Source organism: Crinia signifera, chromosome 6, assembly GCF_055691185.1.
Source record: "Crinia signifera chromosome 6, ASM5569118v1, whole genome shotgun sequence".
Classification (NCBI taxonomy): Eukaryota; Metazoa; Chordata; class Amphibia; order Anura; family Myobatrachidae; genus Crinia; species Crinia signifera.
This window is the reverse complement of record NC_139222.1, coordinates 170,940,078-170,964,848: the sequence shown is the minus strand read 5'-3', so window position 1 is coordinate 170,964,848 and position 24,771 is coordinate 170,940,078. Positions and strand designations below refer to the sequence as shown.

The window sequence follows — 24,771 nt, the reverse complement described above, 5'->3', positions numbered from 1 at the left end:
TGATATTAATGCATTTTCTAGGCACCTTTTGCTAAGAAAATGCCCCTACATCGGTGTGTGTGTAGGGGCGATGGCGATGCGTGTCGCTGTCCAAGATTTGTGGTCAGTGAGCACAATTCTCGATGATTGTCGGTGTTCTGAGAACATTGGCACTGTCAGCTCGCTCAGCACAATGCTTACAGCTCGTGCTGTGTGTGGGCTGTCAGCCCTACACCCATCGGCATATGTGTAGGACCTATTAGGGGCCCATTTATCATATAATGCTGTTAATTACCTTAAAACTTCAATTGGGGGGGGGGGGGGGGGGGTTAGTTGCTAATAAGTATTCTCCAAATGTATCAGGAGGGACTGCAGCATAGTGTTCACGCTAGGCTGTTTTTGCCCAATTTTTAAAAGGCAAATCGTGCCCTGCCCTTTTAGCAGTGCCCTGCTAAAACAGCCGGCCCGGGCTAGTATGTCCCTCTCCGCCGTGAACAATTGAGCGCTTGGGGGAAGGAAGCCCATCACACCTGGAAGTTGCCTGTCTTTATCCCACCTGGTCCAGCAGCGCAGAAGCTGCCTCTTCCCCAATCCTGTCCCTGTGGTGACGGACCCTCCACTGCTGGCAGCAGCGCGGAGTGGGGAATTTAAGAGGCATAGTGTACAATGGGCAGGACAGTGTGAGGCAGTGTAATGGGCAGGATGGTGTGCGGCATAGTGTGTAATGGGCATTATGGTGTGCGGCATAGTGTGTAATGGGCATTATGGTGTGCGGCATAGTGTGTAATGGGCATTATGGTGTGTGGCATAGTGTGTAATGGGCATTACGGTGTGCGGCATAGTGTGTAATGGGCGTTATTGGTATTATGTGGCCACGCCTCTAAAACTGCCTGTTTTTTGCTTGATGGCTGACAAATTAATTTTTGGCACAGGGCACCAATATGTCTAATAACAGCACTGAATGGTGTAATGACTAATGTAGGGGTGTACAGGGCACCAGCCCAAAGTGATGTAATGGGGGCGTGTCATGTGGCCACACCCCTTTATTTGGACATGTGCCCTCTTCAGTTGCAGCACCTTGCCCTAAATTCCTAGAGTGAACACTAGCAGCAGGACACTGATCACTGCTTCAATCCATCCTGTCCCGCCGCTAGCCTCCTCCTGTGATGCTTCCCGATGTATCAATATTGGGCAGCATTGCATCAGGTCCATGGGCTACCGTCATTCTGAGATGGTGGTAGCCCGTTGTTGGCAGGGGGGATCAGCATATAAATCTGAGTGTGTAAAATGCATGCCCTTCATTCCCACTGCCACATTAAGTACCTATATTGCTGACTGATGTTCTTGGCCTATATAAGAATAAGTCACAGAGCAGATTTGGCCTCTAGGCTTCTAGAAATGGGATATAGTCAGGATTTTGGCATTCACAATACAGATGCTAGCATTAAACTTCTCCGTGAGACGGTACTAGAAACCTGACATCAATGAGGATGCCGGCACCAGAATCCCAACTGCCGTCATGTCTGGCTGGGGCGAGTTAGCTTTAGCCTGGGGAAGGGGGTTAGATTTACGCACTAAGGAGAGACTTAGAGTTAGGCTGCAGGGGGTGGGGGTGAGGGTTATGCTGGCCATACATCAGAAAGATCGATCTTAAGATCGATTGCGCTCATGATTATGTCCAATTTTCCTTCAATTCCCCGGCAGTCCTTTGGTGGTTTTTGGACACACAATGTGCACACAATCTGCATACAATCCATCTTACAATCAATTGAGATTGTATGATTGGGTACAATATCTTTCTGATGTATGGCCACCTTTAGAGTTGGGCTGGTGGTGGGGTTTAGGCAACAGGGTGTTGGGGGTTATTGTTAAGCACTAGCAATAAGGGACGGTTAGGTGTACGCAAATACAGAATACGTGATACAGACATTCCTCACTGAACGACCTACCTGTTTACCGACCACCCGGACTTACGACCTGGGCCTTCGTTTAGCGTCCATGCTGTGACTCCTCGGACTTACGACCCCGCCTGCTTTGCTTTACGACCCGCCCGCCTACCCTCTCGCAGTTACGACCTGCCCTGCCTGTTGAACGACCAGCGTCTCAGAAGTCTTAAGGGGTTTTATATATGCTCGTTTAACAACCAATTCACTTAACGACCGGGTCGTAGGAACGGAATCAGGTCGTTAAGTGAGGAATGTCTGTATTTAGTAAAGACCCTGGATTTCATTTGATTGGATTAGTTTTCTTGGACACAGTCCGAAGTTCTTCTCTTGGCATAATGATGGTGATCAAACATAAGTTTCTTAATACTTTTGGCTGGCACACATAAGAAATAAGATGGATACAAAAGTATCAGCAGAGTTCCTGTGGTTTGATGGAAAAAAAAAGTAATCTCAGAAAATCCTGTCATGTGATTCTTGCTAAATTATGGCTCCATATTTTAAGCCTTCTCAGATTTCTATTGCATCAGGGAAAGGGTAGCAGGGGGTCTTGCTGAGACCTTTACAGATGTGTCCTCATACATAGTTGCTGCAGTGGCTCCAAACAGCATGCATGATTCTTTGAGATTTTGCTTCCATCGGGCATCTTCTTGGACAAAAATAGTCGTTAGCCCGACGTCTAAATTCGGACTGCCTGGACTCAGACAGAGGGGCCTGCGAGTACAGTGGCTCGCCACCTATTCTATTCTCCCTCAATGGGGGTTGTGGATCCCCACAAGGGAGAATACCCGCTGCCAGTCTGTCTGGGTTTTAGCAGTTGGGATTCCGACGTCGGTGTAATGACTGTCAGGATCCCAACTGCCGGTCAGTGATCCAGGCCCCGCTCATACATGGATACATCGCATCTAGCCCAAAACACTTGATGGGCTAAAGCACCATGCATTTTGAACTAGTTGTGATGCAATCAAGTTCAAAAAGTACGGATAGCAAATACTCTGTGATGTGCGCATTAGCGCGCATCGAATTTGTCTGTTGAACCGTGCAGCATTAATCACAATAGAAAAGAAATAAGACTGTGCTGATTAATTTGCTATGTCGCAATGTGGCATGGGAACCATTGACTGCTTGAATCGGTCTATGGCTACACCAACTGGCTGCTGCAGTAGTTATGCAGGCGCCATGTTTCTGTATGTATGTCGGATACACACCCCAAAAACAGCCGTGACTTGCCTGCATTTTAACAACTACTCCCTATGTTAACACCCCCGACAGTCACTTACTGTCAATCACTTTGCAGAAAGATCCTTATTGTGTGCGTGCGCAGTGAGAGCAAAGCACATCACTCTTCAAGGTGCCGCAGCGCAGTCTGGCAATAATTGTTCAGTTGGGTGGAATATTGGCTTTGCGTCGATCTCTGAATCAGGCCTATGGTCGCTTAATGACTTGTAGTAAAAGGTAATGGCAACATTTGTTGTCCCCCGCTTTATTGTTAATCTGAATGGTTTATGTTGTATTCTGTTGATGTTTCCATGTTGCAATGTCCTTTTTGGTGCTGTATAAGCCTCAAAAATGTGAAAGACTTACCCTTTTGTTGTTTTCTTTCACAGCCCAACCCACCTGTCAAACATGAAAGTCTATAAAGAGCTAATTAGATATGAACATGCGCCACTGTCAGGTAAAAAAATGCCATGTGTACTACACTATAGATCAGACTTCTATTAACCCCTTCAGTGTTTTTTTGGTACTGTTTACCTAGAACGGCGCCCATCGCGGGCATCGCATGTATATCACATGCCATTATAATGGCATGCGATGCGACCGATGCGATGCCCGCGATTTTACATAAAAATGCATGTTAAAATGTAAATCTGGTCGCATCACATGCGATGCGACCGACGCGATTACCGCGATTTTACATAGGGAACAATGTTTAATCGCCCAATTGACCCGATTTTACATAGGGAACAATGTTAAATTGCCCACAGACCCCAAATAGCCACCCTGAAGTGTGAAATGGCCTCCCCCAATTGTTAACGCCACCCCACGATCAACGTCAACCTGAAGCGTGGCGAGGGCAGCGGTACGCGTCCTCCGACATTTTCATACCCCCACTATCCACGTCGGCGTGGAGTTGAGAATAGAAAGTGTGGCGAGCGGACGCGGATACCTGTGAAGCCCGTGAGGGGACGCGGATACCTGTGAAGGTATCCGCGTCCCCTCGCTGCGCTCGCCACGCTTGAAGCTCGCTGCGCTCGCCACACTTTCTATTCTCAACTCCATGCCGACGTGGATAGTGGGGGTATGAAAAGGTCGGAGGACACGTACCACCGCCCCTCGCGCTCGCCATGCATTCTGGGTTGACATTGATCGTGGGGTGGCGTTAACAATTGGGGGGGCCATTTCACACTTCAGGGTGGCTATTTGGGGTCTGTGGGCCATTTAACATTGTTCCCTATGTAAAATCGCAGGTAATCGCGTGCGATTTTTATTTTTTTTTACCTTGCGATGCCTAACATCAAAATCATGGGCGCCGTTCTAGGTAAACAGTACCGTTTTTTTTATTTTTTTAGGGAGTGCTGCCTCCCTAAAAAAAACAAAAAACACAGCTGAGTGTCCTGGGCAGCGCTTCTGTGCTGTAGATCAGCCGCTGCCCGGCCCTGCTCCCCGAAACCCAGCTGTGTGTGGTGTGATGTTAGCAAGGTCACGCCGTACACATCCAGGAGTAAAGAGCCGGGGCAAGGAGGGGGAGGCACTGGCAATCCCGCAAATGTTCTGGGAATTCCAGTGTTGGCACTGGCACAGAGCCTACAAAGTTTCTGGAATTACCAGTGAAGGGTTAAAGATGTTTGAGGAAGGAGGCATTGCATAGCATGCATACAGCAACAGAGCATTTTGCTTTAATTCATGTGACATTAATTTCTGTACATAAATTACTCTTTCCAACTTAGCAAGGCATCATGACCGAGGGACCACTGAACCAATCAGCTTCTTTTACTCAAACTTGGAGGAGCTACTCTCTTGGAAGCCAACCAGCCAAGACATGTTTAACATTGCTGCGACACCTCTTGCCAAAAGGCATCCACCTATTGAGAACCAGAGACCCAAGACTCTTGTCTGCCATGACATGATGGGCGGGTACTTAGAAGACAGGTAGGAAGGGGGGCTTTGTACACTTCCAAACTAAATATACAGAAGACTTTTTATTTTTCGTAACATTCGTTTACTTTTAAGCTCTGTACACATGGGGCGATTTCTCTTAGCCTGCACGCTTAACGATGCAGGCTCGGGAAATCACCTTTGTGCTTCCTGGCAGCCCGAGCGCCCATACACACGTAGTGCTGAGTGTATGGGTGATCTGTGCTAACCAGTGTTCTGGTTAGCACAGGCCTGCGATCTGACTAGATACTGACTACATATGGGACCGCACATTGCTATCATTTATAGGGGTATACACAGAGCAATCTGTTCTTAGAATTGTGTGTATGCCTCTACTGCTTGGACACAATCTAGTTAGATATTAAAGAGGAGTTCTGCTAGCTAATAATATTGATCTCTCCTGCAGGTTTATCCAGGGATCAGATGCAAAGGACCCATATGTCTTTTACCATTGGCAATACATTGATATATTTGTATACTTTAGCCATCGAATGTTCACCCTTCCTCCTGTCTGCTGGACGAATGCTGCTCACAAACATGGAGTCCGCATTCTTGGTAAGAGCTATACAGTCATGCCTGATGTGTTACACCACTTGTATTCTCTTATTCCTGTGCTATCATTTCTTGAGCAACAGTTGAGAAACTTTTCTGTTATTAACCTTTTTGAGTGCTGCTAAAAATGCCCGCTTTGCTCACAGCGAGAGGGGGGGCTGTGTGTGTGTGTGTGTTTGTGTGTGAGAGATTCATATTGCTTGACTGCAGTCCGGGCATTTTCAGCAGATGTTTTGCACTTCTCACGGCAACATTGGCACTCAAAGGGTTAATTCCTTGTCACTTTATAATCGTTGCATATAAAAGTTGCTTGGTATGGCATGTAATAGATTTAAACACTGTGTTGTGGCTTTCGTATTGCTTATACAAATGTTTTTGTCCATTTGCATTTCGCCCTATAAAAAGTCAGTATATTTGACAGGTCTAATTACTTTTGTTTTTTCCCAAAATTTTTGGGCATCAAGAAAATTGGCAGGTTCAACAGTGATAACATTGCTGCCTCTCGGCCCTAATGGTGTCCATACACTTGTCCGATCTGGGCTAATTTCACCTCCCGACGAATCGGACCACCATATCGGAGGTGTTACACTACTGCATTACATTCAGCTAATTTTGATGTCCCCTCAGATCCGATGCGCGGTCCCGTGCGCATCGGATCTGCGTCGGGTGGTCGGACCTGCTGCACGTCCGACCACCCGACTTGGGACCTAGTGGCGCGGTGGTAGAGGGAGCAGGGGGGGCTGGGGAGGCTGCGGGGTACACAGGCGGCATAGAGCCGGGCAGGGGGAGCCGACGGGAGCTGTCAGTACGGAATAAAAAAAAAAAGCCCATACAATGAATGGGCGGCCTGTGATTGGCTGAGCGCTCTCTCAGCCAGTCAGCAATTGGCTGAGAGAGCTCAGCCAATTACAGGCTGCCCATTCATTGTATAGGCTTTTTTTTTTCTAGCACTGACAGCTCCCGGCTCTATGCCGCCTGTGTCCCCCGCAGCGTCCCCAGCCCCCCCCTGCAGCCCTGCTCTGTAGCCCCCCCCCCCCCCCCGCTCCCCGGGTTTTTTACATGTGATAAATCGAGACGATTTATCACATGTAAAAAATGGCACATCAAGTGCCAATCTAATCAAGCTCCCCCGGGGAAGCTCAGGGGGAAGTCGGGGGCGACTTGTCCTAAGGACAAGTCGCCCTAGTGTATGGGGGCCTTAACAAGAAGTATTACAAGTAACCGTGTAAACTGTTCATTTGAAATATCACTAAACATTAGATATATTTCTTAATTACATCATAATACACTTAAATGTATTTAACTGTTAATATATTGGCTTATCTTTGGCATAACTATAAGCCGTAATGCAGCCCTTTCATGTTCCCAGCATATGGGATGCAAACTGTTTTTCAAACAAACTGCCACAAGTAAAGACAATAAACAGAAGTTTTTTAAATCCTGCACCTAAATAACAGAGTATAATCCAGGCATGTCCAACCTGCGGCCCTCCAGATGTTGTGAAACTACACATACCAGCATGCCTTGCAATAGTTTTAGCATTCCCTAATGGCAATACTATGGCAAGGCATGCTGGGATGTGTAGTTTCACAACATCTGGAGGGCCGCAGGTTGGACATGCCTGTCCATTGTTACTGAACTTACTGGAGCATTCAGTAAAGACTTTGTTGGACATTAGAAGACACAGGTGCACTATTTTATTAAAGGCAAACAAAAGGGATTTACCCTGTTTTTTTCCCCACCAAGGTTTTTTTTTTTTTTTTTGATCACATCAATTACAGAGCATCCTCTCCCCAAAAAAAAACACGTTCCGGAGAAAACACCATATTCGCAATTGAAACCATGAAAATGGGTCATTTATCAGGGATTTTTCTCTCGCCAAAGTCGGTTACTTTGCACTAGGACAAGCTTGTACTCTCTTTTACTAAGCTAAAGTAGATTAATAAACCACTGTAAGACATCATGACATATAATTTTAACTAGATCTGCGCATCTTCGGTTTTCGTCATTTTCACCAAAAAAGTGAAACTTCAGGCCTCTTGCCAGAACAGAAGATGTTGACTCAGATCAAAAAGCTTTTGCACGTTTCTTATTCAGGTCAAGTCACCACTTTCCCACACTAGCCGATTTTGAATTTCTCAATTTCAGTTTTTTCACTCCGCCCTAGTGTATAGGCATATTTAGGTCCGTTCTTAACCAAGACACTGTGTGCCGCTTGTATGGTCTCTCCGTGTGTTTTCTCCCTTGTCCTCTTTCCTTCCCACAAACCAATAACAAACTGGTAGGCTATTTGGCTGCTGACAAAAAAGTAACTAGTGTGTGTCCTAAAATGGTAGATTGTGAGCTTCACTGGGACAGGGACTGTTGTGAACAGTTGGTCTTATTCTGGTTCATTGTTGGAGGCAATTTCCTTCTCAAATGGACAAAACCATGTGCACTGCATAGGGGCAGATCTAACATGTGAAGATAGAATTAGATTTGGGTGGGGTTTTTCTTCTTCTTTAGAAATAAAGCAGCCAGTATTTTCCCTGCACAGAAACAAAATAACTTGCCCAAATCTAATTCTCTGTTACATCTGCCCCACCTGCAGTGCACATGGCTTTGTCCATTTGAGAAGGAATTTGCCTCTAAGGGCAGTATTCAATGAGAAAAATTCTCCGTGTTTTATGGAGAATTTTTGCTTTTTTCGCCTTGGACGGAGCATTTTGCTCTCCAAAAGTGAACCACCCTATTCAATGTGAAATATTCGCCGTCTTTCTAAGTGATTTTCGCCGTCTCTCTCCGTGTAGAAATTCTCCATCTTTTGATGGAGAGCTGGAATGTGAACTTTTAAACTAAAAGGTTTTTTTTTTTTTATTTTGGTGTCAAAAAATCAGGTTGTTTTTTTTTTCTGTGAAGGGGCATGTTATTTTTATTCATGTGCGCACATGAATATATATTTAATTTAAAAAAAAAAAATGTAATTTTTTTTTTTTTTTTTTTTTACACAGTGCGGCCAGCAGGGGGCCGGAGCGATCGAGCCGCTCATTAGATATTCATATATTCACTGCACCCGATCGTTAATATGCACGATCGGGTGCAGTGAATACTGGGTCCCCCGCTGGCTATAGGGGGGGGGCAGCCTGCTGCCTGGGTCCCGGGGAGCCCTCCTCCCCTCCACATTCCTCTGGAGCAGCCAGGGAGACTTTAATCTCTCTGGCTGCTTCCGTCCCCCGGCTCCCTGAAAGCTCCCTGCCGCAGACGCTCGTCCGCTGCAGGGGTTAAGACTCGCCGCGAGTGGCGGCGAGTCTTAAATACATTGAATAGTGGGAGCAGGAGGCTCTGGAACAGGGAAGTGCATGGCGAGAGAAAAAATCTCTCGCCATGCACAGAGAATTTTTTTCATTGAATACTGCCCTAAGAGTGAACCAGAATAAACCCTTGCGCTTACTCTTTGTTGTCTGGGGTTTCTTTCATTGTCTTACATAGACATTGCACAGAAAACAAGTATTAGCTCATACATGGCAAAGTTCATGCATGCAGATGTCCTAAATATTTTATTTTAAACTGGTAACATTGTTCAGTATATACAGTACCAGTGTATATCTTCACATATAAACCAGCAATCCTGCGTTCCCATCAAGCCATGCACACTGTATGTGGTTACAGGAAATTGTAAATCTTAAGTACAGGTAATTGTCCTTCTCCACCTGGAGTTGTACCACCACAGTCTGTATATGTGACTGAATTTCCACTGTGAACATGGGGTGATGTTTAACCATTATGATAGGACTACATGATATGACATAATGGTTACTGTGCTGGTCATTGGGCTATATGTACTGGACATAGGGCTAAACTTTGCGCTGTATTTAGTGAATAGCTGGGACTGAAATACGTAATGTTTGCTTTTCTATCATGTTGCAGATGGTAAAATTACCTTAGTGCAGCATGTATAAACACAAAGTACTTCCCCCTTCTTCTTTTTTTTTTTTTTTTTAACTATGGGTCTGTTCAGAAATAGTGCTGATGTTAGTCCGACAATTTTTTCGGTACTTCCTCATCTTTGCGGCCACAGCTTACACCAGTTACGTTAGCAGCTTTCAGAATATCATCATCGCCACAACTTTACTAAATGTAATAATAGATGGTGGTGTGGACCCAGGGTGGTGGACGCAAAGATGAGGAAGTACCATTTTTTATTTTTTTTCTTTCTCTCTACAGTTTTTCTTGCTATCCAGTAAATATATAAGTATACAGACAGAAAATATGCACACAAAAACAACTGGTAATGTTAGTATTTTACTCATCACACATAAGCAATGCATGCAACTAGTTTCCCCTTCCTGTAGGTGCCTGGAAGCTACTATTTCATACAAAGTATTAAATAAATTTCAGTAAACATGTTCAATAATTTTTTCCCTGTCATTTCACACTACTACACATAACTTAATGTATGGGCATGGCATTTATAGTCTGGCTTCCTTACATGTGTGGATTGCATGGGTTGTTGTTGTTGGTGACATTAGAACATTTGATTACAATAGCCCCATTACAAATACATTAACTAAAACTAAAAAATATATTTCTCTTTCAATGGTCCTGGTGACACAGCTCAACACTGGGATGTAGGAGGGTCCGAAGGAGCCAGGCACCTATCCTAAAGCTTTAGAGGGTAGGCTCCTCCCCTACTGCATCCCGGACTCTTCAGTTCGTGTTAGGTGCCCACTGGAGTGGGTGCTATTCTAAAGGGCTGCAGGAGCAGCCGAAGAATTAGAGTAGTTAGGGAATTTTTATTGTTTTATTAACTTTCACCCTAGCTAGGTAGGCACAGTGTGAGGATTCTCATAGTGAATCCTCACACTGCTAGCGCAGCAGGAGCTGACAGAATCGCGTCCTGTCAGCTCACTGTGCACAGGGGAGACGCTGTCTGGCCTCCCTGTGCAGCGCTTACAGCTTCTATTAAGAAGCTGCCTGGGCTCCGGAGTACCCTGAAACCGGCTCCACGTTTAGGTGGGGATCATGGGGGACAGGCGCTCCGTGATGGCGGGGCCATTTTATGCGGAGCTTACACGCTGAGCTCCTATATGAGAGGACAGCAGCGTTGTGACAGACATGTTCCAAGTGGTCCCCAGTCGAGGGGGAGATACTGGAACTAGGAAATCCTACCTAGGGAGCGGCTGACTGGGGGTGGTTGGCGCCAAAAGTCACGGACCCCGCAGCAGCAGGGACTTTTGGTCTCTTCACTCACTCTGTGTTTGGCGCCTTTCAGAACGCTTGCAGCGGAGCTGAGTTGGCTTACTGATCCTGGCAGAGTGATTTGGATTTCCTGGTCATCGTTTCTACGCATCTGAAACCAACAGACAGCTAAGTGACTGGGTGCATTGACTCTGTATAAACGCTGGTACATTGTTTGCACTGTGTGTGTGTATATGTGTATGTGTATGTATGTATGTATATATATATATATATATGTATGTATATATATATATATATATATATATATATATATATATATATATATATATATATATATATAATTTATATATATTTTTTTTTTCACTTGCATCATGTCTGAGCATCAGGCTGTGGTTTTGGGGGAGGGAGCCCTTATTGCACTGAGCGCGTGCAATGTATGCACACAGAAATTTGTCCCTGAGCAGATGGCCAAGGGGGGCTTATGTATTACTTGCGCTGCTGTGAGACCCATGGGGAGTGAACCCCATAGGGCAGAGCAGATTGAACCCGCGTGGGCCAGTGCCCTAGGCAGGTCAGTGAACGCTTTGGTGCAGCTTCTGGACAGGCAGAGTGATGTGTTGGTAGAATCACAGAGACCTATGCCATCATCTCAGCAGTCTTCTGGCTCCTTGCCTCTTACCCAGGCAGATCCTGCTCTTATTCAGGTGATGCAGGATACTGCTAAGGGGATCAACAGGTTTAGTGAAATACTAGACAAAATGTTGATGTTGCAGGGACCCCTAAAAGGTCTTATGCTATGCCTACTTTGGCAGATGAGGAGGAGGGAGCGTATACTGACATCCCCTGGGATCAGGGTGATGATTTTGAAGAGACCTCTTCTGCTGGTATAGAGGATCTTATTGTAGCTGTGAAACAGGCTTTAAAACTGTCTGTGGAGGATAAGATTCCTGTTAAAGGTGTTTTTAAGCGACAGCGGAAGGAGGCTCTTTTCCTTCAGATGAGGGGTTACAGGAATTGTTGGAAGGGGCTTGGAAAACTCCTGATAAGAGGCTACAAATGCCTAAGAGATTCCTTAGTCTGTACCCCATGCCAGAGTCTCATGCGGAGCTCTGGGAAAAGGTGCCAGTTGTGGATGCTTCAGTGGCACGTTTGTCCAAGGCTACTGTATTGCCAGTACAGGGCGGTGCAGCTTTTAAAGATTCTGTGGATAAAAAGCTGGAGGGTAACCTCAAGGCTATTTTTGAAGGGGTGGGATTCACCCTACGCCCCCTTATTGCTTCAGCCTGGGTCTCTAAGGCCATGATTGAGTGGGCTGGTGAATTATGCACCATGCTGCAGGCTGACCCTGGTGCATTGCTGCTGGCAGAGAAAATTAAGGCAGCTGCAGAGTATGTGGTGGAAGCAGAGGAGGAAGCTCTTAAAATGGCGACCAGAGTGTCCACAGTCTCTATTAATGCCAGGAGAGTGCTCTGGCTTAAGGCCTGGGAAGCGGACAATGAGTCCAAAAAGGCCCTAGAAACTTTAGCTTTCAAGGGGAAGTTACTATTTGGAACTGAACTAGAGGAAATTATTAAACAGGCCACGGGCGGCAAAAGTACATTTCTGCCGGCTCCCTCGGCTAAGCAGACCTCCAGATTCTCTGCTTTTAGGCCGTCCTTTCGGCCCTCCCCTAGAGGTGGTGCGTCCTTTCGAGGACAGTCTTTCAGGGGAAAGTTTCAGTCCTCTAGGGGCAAGACACAAAAGTCCAAGTTTGGTTCCTTTAACAAGAAGCCTGCCTCCAAAGGAGAGGACAAACCCTCCGCATGACTGTCAGGGGTTTTGCCCGGCAGTGATAAAGGTGGGGGGGCGTCTCACATACTTCAGGGACGCATGGGCTTCTCTAGACCAGGATGCCTGGGTGTTAGATATTATAACCCAGGGCTACAAAATCCCTTTCAGAGGTCCGCCTCCGAAAAGGTTCATCCCCACATCCTTACCAAAGGAGGCGCTGCTTCGTACAGCTCTTGTGAGAGCAGCTCACTCTCTCTTTTGGAGAAAGGGGTGGTTACCCCGGTTCCCAGGGCAGAGTGGAAGAAATGCTTTTACTCCACTCTGTTTCTGGTGCCCAAACCAGACGGGTCTTTCAGACCAATACTAAATTGGAAGTCCCTAAATGTTCACTTATGGGTAGACCATTTCAAAATGGAGTTCCTACGGTCAGTACTCCTGAGTCTGGACCAGGGAGAATTTTTGGCATCCATGGATGTCCAGGACGCATATCTGCACGTCCCTATACACCCGGAGCATCCGACCTTGTTGAGGTTTGCTATAGGAGACCTGCATTTACAATTCCGGGCGTTACCCTTTGGGCTAGCAACCGCGCCAAGGGTATTCACAAAGATAATGTCAGTGATGGCGGCGGGGCTGAGGGGAATCACAGTAATACCCTATTTGGACGATCTCCTGTTCAAAGCAGAGTCAGCAGCCATGCTTCAGAGTCACTTGGCAGAGGCCATCAGTTTTTTGCAGGCTCACGGCTGGATTTTAAATTTACAAAAATCTCAGTTGGTACCATCACAGAGGCTCCTATTCTTGGGAGTCATACTGGATACCCATCTCCATCGGGTATTTCTCCCGGAGGTAAAGGCCAGGGAGCTGGTCACCTTAGTCCAGGAGATTCTCAGAGCTCGGAGCATTTCAGTATGGAGGTGCCTCAAGCTCCTGGGGAAAATGGTGGCGTCATTCGAGACGCTTCAATTTGCCAGGTTCCACTCTCGGGTGTTCCAATGGAGCATTTTGTCAGCCTGGTCAGGAAACATTCTGACCATGAAGTCGGAGATGATAGTGCTGTCTTCGGACACTCGAGACTCCTTGAAATGGTGGACAGTAGTAGATTCCCTTCAGTGGGGTCGGTCATTACAGACCTGGGACTGGTTGGTAGTGACTACCGACGCCAGCCTCAGGGGCTGGGGGGCAGTAGTCCTGGATCTCAGGCTGCAGGGCCTGTGGACGGCAGAGGAATCAGTGTTACCAATCAACATCTTGGAGCTGAGAGCTGTCTGGAAAGTGATTTCCTTGGCGGGAGACAGGTTACTGAACCTCCCTTTGAGGATTCAGACCGACAATGCCACAGCTGTGGCGTATCTGAATCACCAGGGTGGTACATGCAGCAAATTGGCCATGTGGGAGGTGTCCAGAATCTTCCTATGGGCGGAACAGAATGTTCCAGCTGTATCGGCTATATTCATTCCAGGAGTAGAGAATATAGAAGCAGACTTCCTGAGCAGGGAGGAGCTCAAGGAAGGGGAATGGAGCTTACACCCTCAGGTGTTTCACCAGATCACCTCGATGTGGGGAACCCCGGATGTGGACCTGATGGCATCCAGGTTCAACCATCAGGTGCCCAGGTTCTATGCCAGAACGAGGGATCCACTAGCGGAGGCAGTGGATGCCATGACTATTCACTGGCAGGGAGATCTCCTCTATGCATTCCCACCAGTACCAATGTTAGCGTGACTTTTGAAGAAAATACAGGGGCAGAAGGTTCCGGTGATCTTAGTGGCCCCAGATTGGCCAAGGAGGTCCTGGTACTCGAGGCTTTAGAGGTTGTCTGTGGACTCATGGCGTCTACCTCTGAGGCCAGACCTTCTAAGACAAGGCCCATTCAATCACCTGGATTCCGATCGATTGATTTTGACGGCTTGGCTATTGAAACCGCCATTTTGAAAAGGAAAGGGTTTTCTGAGGCAGTAGTACAGACTATGATAAAAGCCAGAAAAGCTGTATCTTCGGCAAATTATTATAGAGTCTGGAAGACTTACATTCGATGGTGTGAGAGAAGAAAGGCTCACACATCTCATTTCAAGCTATCAAGAATGATGGAATTCTTACAAGATGGTTTTTCATCGGGCCTAAGCCTTCAGTCATTGAAGGTGCAGATTTCGGCCTTATCCATCTATTTCCAGAAAAGGATAGCCATTTTGCCGGAAATTCAAACCTTTTTACAAGGGGTATCCAGGTTGAAACCTCCATACAAGCAACCAGTAGCGCCTTGGGATCTGTCACTGGTTTTGGAATGCCTTCAGAAGGCACCCTTTGAGCCTTTAAGGTCGGCGGACTTTAAGTTTCTCACATGGAAGCTAGTGTTCTTGTTGGCAGTGGCATCTGCTAAAAGGGTGTCAGAGTTGGGAGCTTTGTCATGCAAATCTCCCTTCCTAATTTTTCATGATGACAGGGCAGTTCTGAGAACAGTGCCTCAGTTTTTACCGAAGGTAGTCTCTGCCTTCCATTTAAATCAGGAGATAATTCTACCTGTGTTTCAACCCCCTGAGGATTCTAAGAAAAGGGACAAGTTGAAGAGTTTGGATGTTGTGCGTGCTTTACGCATCTATGTGGACAGAGTAAAGAGTGTCAGAAAGACTGATACTTTATTGGTACTGTATGACGTACACAAAATTGGTTGGCCTGCATCTAAGCAGACTATTGCTAGGTGGTTACGATCTGTGATAGCCTTTGCATACACCAAAGTGGGTAGGCCTGTACCGGCCAGAATAAATGCGCATACCACCAGGTCAGTTGCCACCTCTTGGGCGGTTCGATACGGGGCCACAGCTGAGCAGGTTTGCAGGGCTGCCACTTGGTCATCTGTTCATACCTTTGCCAAATTCTATAGATTCCACGAGTACGCGTCGGAGGACGCATCATTCGGGCGAGCAGTGCTGAGAGCTGCAGACCTGAGCGTACCCACCCAAAGGACCGGCTCTGGAACGTCCCAGTGTTGAGCTGTGTCACCAGGACCATTGAAAGAGAAAAAGGGATTTTTGTAAGAACTTACCGTTCGAATCCCTTTCTCTGATATGGTCCTGGTGACACAGCGATCCCTCCCTTACGCTCAGTAAGTATGCCAGAAGTTTTATGATGTTCATGTTAAAATGGTTAAAAGTTAACAGTTACTGTTATAAAATGTGCATATAATATGTGCAGGCGTTTGTACTGAGTTAATGAATTCCAGTGGCTTTGAAAGATTGAACTGAAGAGTCCGGGATGCAGTAGGGGAGGAGCCTACCCTCTAAAGCTTTAGGATAGGTGCCTGGCTCCTACATCCCAGTGTTGAGCTGTGTCACCAGGACCATATCAGAGAAAGGGATTCGAACGGTAAGTTCTTACAAAAATCCCTTTATAATTTTTTTTTTTTTTATTCACTAGGGCACAGGTTCTCAAATTCTGTCCTCACACAATGTATGTTTTGCAGGTTTCCTCATAGAATCACAAGTTAAATAATTAGCTCCACCTGTGCATCTGCTGGGTGACCTGGAAAACATGAACTGTGTGGGGTCCTGAGAACACCAGCACTAGGGCAATTACACGGCGATTTGATCACTTTTCATCTGACTCTGATGAGATATTGGATGAAAAATCACCAAATCGCATGTTTGGCATCAGGCCTGAGGCAATGCGCCTCCGTACAAACTGTAGATAAAGGAATTTTGAATGTCCACACTGCTTCAGTGATCGAATGTTCCATCAATCGGTCACCCCCTCTCATGCCCCGTTTGTCGCATTGGCCAGCTGGTGTTCAACCTGACGAATAGCCTTCATGTCCCTATACACAGGACTTCTACCCAGGTACTGACCTGGGTAGAACATGGCTAGGACTTTGGTAGAGGGCAGTGTAAATGGGTACGCTGGGTCATCCGACCCGGCTCCCGTTTACATCAATGGGGGACGACCGCAGGTTGGGGGGGGGGACACAAACAACCTCTGCAGACAGCAGCGGAGGAGGTGAATGGATGCCTGTGTGGCATCCATTCACCCCCGGACGATGGCTGGGGGGGGGGGGAGGTGACCGTGTTCCTGGCGCTTGGAGATGTCATCTCCAAGCGCCACCTCAGTCTACACTGCAGGTGGGCTCAGCAGTGTGAATGGGGTAAATGCCAGATCCGACCTGGCTTGGATCTTTGTTCCAAATGCTGGGTCAGATCCCGGATTTTTGGTGTAAAAGGGGTATTGCAGATTACAAGTGAAGCAGGTCTGTGCACTTGCTCCTCCTTCACATCCTTCCCAGTCTCCCAAGTTAGAGGTTCAATGAAGGAGAGTGTGGTGGAGGAAGCAATATGAATTCAAGGAAGACATGCGCTGGGATATAGGCATTTTTACAAAACTGCAATTGCTCTGCTGAGAACAATGACTGTAATTATTGAATGAGGGCAAGAGAGTGTGCAGAGTTATAACCAGCTGCGTGGACTGGATTGACATGTGCCATCTGTCGCTGTAGTTTGAGTTAAAATAAGACTGCCACTCTCAGATGGCATTATGAAAGGCTAGCCTCTTTTTGGATTCTGAACAGCAGAAAATGCTGTAGAGAGCAATAACTTGCTCTCTCCAGTGCAATATTGTTAGAGTAGGGCATTAACTGAAAAGATAATTCTGTTATCTGCTTCATTAATCCTTGAATGCATTGGTTTCTGCATGCTTTCAGTACACTTTAGTTTGCTGCATAGAGCCTTATATATGCATGTGAGGAATTGATTTTTCACAGTGCATAGCACATTAAGTATATTTCTAGTTGCTACAACAACACCTCTACATCTTCTCTGTTCTGGCACTTGCTATGCTAAGTTTGTCTTAAAGAGCACGCTGTGAAAAACATGTTCACATTAACAGATCTCTTAATGCCGAGGAAGAAAATCTGATTTACCTAAAATTCCCACACATCAGCAAGACTTTAATTGCTCCCAACCACTGCATTCTTAGTCTGACATTGGAAGCCCTTGTAAAAAGGATGTTTTTAGTGGCATTTGCATGGTCAGCTCAGGGTGACAGATGTCACTGCTAGTAGTAAATCTGATAATAGCACCAACCCTGCAATGTCCAGTATTAGATGTAAATGGTGGTGACATCACAGACCAAGAAATGACAGATCTCCCTATATGTGCCAGTTCCTTTTTGCCTCAAGGATCATACCATATAAAGATCCAGAAAGGAATCAGGTGCAGAATAGCAGATGAAATTTATAGCTGCAAAATATCTCACTAGGACAGCATATAAAATGTCGTGTCCCCCCCTCCCCCCCCCCCATATTCAACACTTGAAACAATTTGGGGCAGATTTATTAATCTTGGAGAAGAGAGAAACTGGAGATAAAGCGGAGAAAAGGTAAAAGGAGATAAAGCACAACCAATCATATGTTTTTGAAAAAGACAGTTGGGAGTTGATTGGCTGGTGCTGCTTTATCTCCTTTTACCTTTTCTCCGCTGTATCTCCAGTTTATCTGTTCTCCAAGCTTAATAAATCTGCCCCATTGGATCTGCACTAATAAGGATTGCTAATGAATGTGGCAGAGAGATCAGAGCATTCTTTAGAAAAAATAAATCTATTTATTGTTTCAGGATAACCTATATAGGGGGGTATTCAATCTCCTGACACTATTCCCAACTGGGGAAATAGCGGCGGGGCCGTATTCAATGCGGTCTTCTCCCACATCATTGAACAGGGATCTCTGCAGAACATGCCCAACTTTACAAGCAGTAATTATCAAGCTCCCGGCCACACCTCGCAACCACGCCCCCTTTTCGGCGTCCGGCTGGCGGGACATTGACTCCCGTCTGTTGAGCCGTATGAACACAGTACAGGGTCACGACTGTTGGGCCAGCCTGACAGTCGTGAACCTGCATTGAATACCCCCCTTAACATGCAACAATTTAATATTATGCAACTAGTGTATGGGAGATATTAACTGTGTTTTGGGACTGCTGTCCTCAAAAGCCGGGCACCAAACCAACCTATTTTCATGACATGACATTCTCACTGTACACTTCGACAAGTTGGTGAAGATTCTCAGCTGCTGAGGTAACCTTCAGAATCAGAAATATGATTCCACTTTGCACCTCTGTTTGTGCCAGCCCCACAATCTTACAACTGATGAGGGGAATCGGTGGTCTACCTGCTGTGGTCTGTAGGGAAATTGGATAAACATTACGTACATTTTATGTATGGAAGCAACCCTGTTCAAAATAGAAGCAAACAATGTTAATTGAAAAAGACAGATTAAAATATTGATATTATCCTCATAAGTAGTTTTGGTAAAAATCCTTAAGCTTGAAAATTGGCTGCTTTCAGAACATGGCAATATAATAGCTGAACATGCAAGTCAATACTTTTTAAGAGGTATAATGATCTTGGAATAGGGTTAATATACAACTCAAAACCAGCTCATCTGGCAGTATGCCGGTCCCCCCCCTCCCTAGGTTTATAACTGTCCCAGAGCCAGATTCACAAAGCTTCAAAAGTGATAAAAAAAACAACCAATGAGCTCCTGCCTGACATTTTTCAAACAAACATGACAGGTAGGAGCTGATTGGCTGGCTATTTATCACTCTCCATTTTATCACTTTTGAAGCTTAGTGCATCTTGCCCCCAGTCTGGGTTCTGGATACAAGAGTGTATTAAACCCTTTTGGCTCTCGCACCAGCTGTGTATGATGTTTTGAGCAGATCCTGCACTGGTAGTATAGAAAATGCAGTTCCGAGTCACTGACTGGTAATATGTTACTTTTGATGGATGTCTCAGGTGTGCGGTCACACTATAATGGACTGCAGTTGCTGGTCTAAAGACTCCTCTCTTGCCATCTGACATCCTTAGCGCGTCATTGGAAATAGAGTCTCCAGTAAGAGTACTGATTGTACTTCGGATCAGATTATTGTGCCATAAATCATTCACAAAAGGTGACAGTATAGTTGTAAATCCAATGTTCTAAATAGTGTTCCGTACACCTGCCCACCTCAACGCTTTCAGCTCTTTAGCAGAGTCTTTTTCATAGAGGATTATACCGTGTCAAACCCTGGGCACACTTTTATTTCATTCTCTGTGCCTCATACTGCTAAATACAGAGCGAAAGACTAAACAAATCCATAAGAGTTGTAATGTTTAATACACAGATTTCTCAACTTTCACTTATCAGTGCCTTATTTTTTTTTGGTGGGGAATTTCCTTAATTTGTTCTGAATGGCATGTACACACAATACTAATCCTTATTCATAAGTCATCAAAAATTTGTGCAGTATTCATTTAAGTGTTTACCATTACCTAGGGACCTTTATTTCCGAATGGGAAGATGGCGCCAAGGTCTGCGAGTCATTTTTGGGAGGTGAGGAATCTTCATATAAAGCAGTAGCAGATCAGATGGTTTCCCTGGCACAATTTTTTCACTTTGATGGATGGCTGGTGAACATTGAAAATGTACTTAGCGTGAGTAACAGATCTTACCTGTGTACCTCACTCCTCATCATATTGTGTGTTAACATAGCACATTTAACATGCCCCTAATCCTTTGTCATGCATTTTTCACATCTAGCCGCTTGCAGTGTCCCGCGTCCCCTTGTTCCTCTCTTATTTAACAGAGAGGTTGCATTCACAAGTCCCGGGTGGCCAGATCCTTTGGTATGACAGTGTGGTCCACAGTGGAGAATTGCGATGGCAGAATGAACTTAATGATGAGAATAGGTAATTTCATCCTGTTCAATTAAGTTTGTATCTTAAAATACCTTCAGATTATCTTTACCTGCCTCCCACCACGATGAGCTGATATCGTCTGATTAATCCCAGCTACAATAATGTAACCATGGAAGAACTGCTGTGTTTGCCTGCATAATGGTTTTTTTAGATGTTTTATTGCGACAGGCTTTAGAAATGGTAATCGCATAACAAAGTAAGACTGCATCACATTCCCACATTATCCCATCATTTTGTAGGTGTCCACCTACAATGTCCACCATATTTTATTTTTATTTAGTCTACTAAATATCGTATTATTTATCAGTGATATAAGCAGTTTTTGCCCCATTTGTGTTCATATGTACTTTCTGATGTACAGCTCTTGTATAGGTTGGTGCTTACAATATAACTCCCATTCTCTACTCCCTTCACTGGCTACCTGTAAAATGGCAAATCATTTTCAAGATTGGCTTACTCACTTTCAAGGCTCTACATGACCAAGGCCCAAGGTACCTGCAGCAGCTGCTGATTCCTTACAGTCCTACTCTATTACGATCTGCTGAAGGACTACTAACATTACCCAGAATCTCAATGAATTCACCTGGGAGTCGCGCTTTCAACTTTGTTGCTCCAACTTTCTCACAGTGCGAGAAGCCCCCACTGTAGAATACTTTAAAAATAGACTAAACACGTACTTATTTACTCAAGCATTTCACTGACCTCTACTATTAAGCTTGTTTTGTATTTTGAGCTGTGAAGCACTTTGAATCCTATTGCAAGGAAGTGCTATATAAATAATTATTATTATTATAATAATAATATAATGGTTTGTTAAATAGGGTCTGCAAAAATGGAGTTATAGGTAATGCTCCTTCATCCTAAACCTCGGGAGGTGCAAACAGAGCAAAGTGTTAGTTTCGGCTTCTGGTGTTGTTGTGGTCGGATTCAGTATGAAATCCCGGCGTTCAAAATCCCGACCGCCGAAATTTGACAAGGGGGGGACGTGGATCGCCCCCCCTTGCGGGCTCGCTGCGCTCGCCACGCAGTGGGCCCGGTGCCTCGCTACGCTCGGCACGCTAGTTTATTCTCCCTCAAGGGGTGTCACGGGAGAAAGTGTCGGGATTCTGAATCACGGGTTCCCGACCGCCGGGATTTAAACTGCATCCCTTGTGGTCTCTAACCTGACCTGATCCTGGCACTTTAACTTTGAGAATGGACCCTGTGACACAGCGTCCTTCTAATTGAATATGCCCCTAGCGTAATGAGTTTAATGTTTTGTTCAGTGTGGTAAGGAAGGCTAAGGGAGGTTTTCAATCCCCTTTGCTATTTCTGATGGGGGAATTGAATCCCGCCAGCCGATATGCGGTCGAACAGAATGCAAACGTGCCAAGGTCCCAACAGTCGTAATCAGGGATTGAGAAACCCCCCCCTAAATCTTGGTTTCTGGTAATTTAGGACTATAGATGCGTACACACGTACAGACTTTCTGTCTGATCTATCTGGTGGGAGCAAAAACCTGGAAATGTATGGGAGCAACTGACAATCAAAAAATGGTTCCCAAACACTTGAAAACACAGTGATCAGTCAGACAAATTGTTTAATTGTTCTGATATAACAAATTTATCAAAACATATATTTTCTGTTTTCCTGCATTTGGTTGGAAATTTTTGATTGGCATATTCTCAGGTTTTTGGTAGCACCAAATAGATCAGACAAAAAATCTGTACGTGTGTACGCACCTTTAGTCTTATGTGATGGGGTTATGGCACTAGAGATGCGAATGGGTTTTGAGCATGCATTATTCCCTAATGGAGGATTCATTACTATGTGTTATTACACTAAGGATGACTGCATATGCATTCAAAGCCACTTAAGGGACCATTTCTGGTTAACTGTACAGTGATTCTAGTATATTGTTTGCTCATCTCGGGAGCCTGTTGCTTGTCTGCACACCAATTTCTTTTATTTTGTGGTTTAGGAGGGACCCTAATTAAAAAAAAAAATATATATATATATATATATATATATATATATATATATATATATATATATATATATATATATTTTGCTGTTCCTCAGTCAAAGAGGAGAAGGGACTGTTTGGTGGGGAACACACTAATGGTTGAATTTAAATTAAAATGTAACTTTTATTAGGATCTTTTTCTAAAATTTCCTGTATTACAACACTGCAAACAGTGAAAAATAGAGGTAAAATCACATACATATAGGCATATTCATTCAGTGTGTTTTAATAAAGAAAAATAGTGTTTAAAATTAGAGACCAATCCAAAAAATGCTTGTATTGTAGCTAACAAATGGATTATATTAGTATTTGATCCCCTCAATATGTGTAGTGTTTTATTTTTTTTATTAGGGTACAGACTACATTTTGGGGTATCAGATTATCCCTTATATTTTTGCAATTTATATATTTAGTGGATTTTTAGTGCCATCTGCTGGTCATTTATAATACTGCATCCTATATTTTTATTAGCAAAAAGGCAAATGAGCCAACAAGTGAGGCACATATCTATTGGGATCAGAGGGATATTGTCTAGAGACCCACCGCTAGGCTCTTCTCAAATATATTCCCTTCTAATCTTGGCCTCACGGGGATCACTTAGTATAGTGCCAATACAATAGATAGAAATCGCATTTCTATTTTAAGCTAACAAACATTTTGGTATTGGGTCTATGCGAACACATGTGTTTCACTGTCTGAAAACAGCTTTGTCAAGGCCTTGTTTAGGATTCGCTGCACAGTCGCCGTGTTCCGGAGGGCTGGAGCATTCGCTGCCAGCCCTCCGCCCTATTCAACGCCGCAGGGGCTCGCTGCCCCAGACGGCAATTCTTAACCCCTGCGGTGAACGCAGGGAGTCGGGGGGGGGACGACAGGCAGGGAGATGGTAGCCTCCCTGCCTGAGCCGGACACTTGTGGGGGAGAAGGAGGGCTCCTGGGGACAAAGGCAGCAGCTGCCACCCGGAGAGCTGGCAGGGGATGCGGGTAAGAGAGCCGCCGCACTGCTCCCGCTTGTGTATATGCAACACACAAACACACACGTTGAGTATCCCTTATCCGAAATGCTTGGGACCACAAGCATTCTGGATAAGGGAATTTTCCGGTTTTTGGAATAAAAGTTTGTTAGGCATACTGACCTGTCCCCTGGAGTCCACAGCAGGACTTCAGCATCCTCTCCGGTGTCTCCAGCGGTCCCAGGAGTGCTTTGCGCGAGTTCCCAGGCGCGCCGGTGACGTCACCGGCACGCACTCAAGCAAAGCACTCCTGGGACCGCTGGAGACACCAGAGAGGATGCTGAAGGCCTGCCATGGAAGTTTAAAAAAGGGGGGGAGACAAATTTTTTTTTCAAATTATTCCAAAAAACCCACGGTTTTTGGAATAATTTGGATACGGGATGCACGGATAGGGGATACTCTACCTGTGTGTGTGTGTGTGTATATGTATGTGTGTATATATATATATATATATATATATATATATATATATATATATATATATATATATATATATATATATATATATATATATATATATATATATATATATATATATATATATATATATATATATGTCAGCCATTCGCTGTTCGCAGTCGGTGAATAGTGCACATTGAACAGGGTGAATCACTTTTTCAGTAAAAAAGATTCGCCTTAGAGCCTATAAATAGCACACATTTGCAGTAGAACATGGCGAATCGGCCTCATTGAATACTGCCCACTGAATGTATATGTATGTGATTTTACCTCTTTTTCACTGCATTGTAATACAGGAAATTTTAGAAAAAGATCCTAATTAGTTACATTTTAATTTAAATTCAACCATTAGTGCATTCCCCACCAAACAGTCCCCTCTCCCTTATAACTGTACAGTGAGCAGGTACATGCTAGCTGATTATTTGTTGTTCTTTATAGCTGTTTATGTAACAGGATTATACCTAACTGGTGCTAGGTGCAATGTTATTAGACATGCCAAGTGCCAGGATTAGCTTGGAACGAAAGAAACTTGCCCTATCTTCTATCATTATAGACAGTTTTTTAATGCATGTGACGGAATTTTCACAAACTACAATTGGAAAGAAGAGCATTTACAGCGAATGTCAGCAGAGCCACGCAGGACAGATATTTATGTTGGAGTGGACATCTTCGCTCGGGGAGAAGTTGTGGGGGGAAAGTTCGAAACCTTCAAGGTATACATGTGTTTCCTTTCCTTATTATACGATTAAGAGAGTGCATTTTATTTCTTAGCACCTCTTGATTCCTACATGGGCACTTGCTCATTTTCTTTGATACCTTTTTCTTACAGTATATATCAGTAGTCCCTAAACTGTGTGCCTTGGCACCCCAGGGTGCCACAGGTTACTGGTCCAGGACCGATACAAATTATTTAGGTTTAAAGTGATAGGAAAAACAAGTGCTAGTGGCTGCAAGTCATAAAACATGTGGCCAATCAGAAGCACAAATGTACAACACCATG

The 24,771-nt window shown here is 44.8% G+C and overlaps 1 protein-coding gene across 1 annotated transcript in view; it reads left to right on the top strand.

Annotated features, from left to right (window-relative positions):
• ENGASE (endo-beta-N-acetylglucosaminidase) overlaps positions 1-24,771 on the top strand; it is a 44,303-nt gene that overhangs the window by 2,956 nt on the left and 16,576 nt on the right. Inside the window, exons 4-9 of the mRNA XM_083150134.1 lie at positions 3,530-3,597; positions 4,871-5,072; positions 5,485-5,633; positions 19,876-20,033; positions 20,140-20,288; positions 24,325-24,484. Of these exons, the coding sequence (XP_083006260.1) occupies positions 3,530-3,597; positions 4,871-5,072; positions 5,485-5,633; positions 19,876-20,033; positions 20,140-20,288; positions 24,325-24,484 (886 nt within the window). The remainder of the gene's footprint in view (positions 1-3,529; positions 3,598-4,870; positions 5,073-5,484; positions 5,634-19,875; positions 20,034-20,139; positions 20,289-24,324; positions 24,485-24,771) is intronic.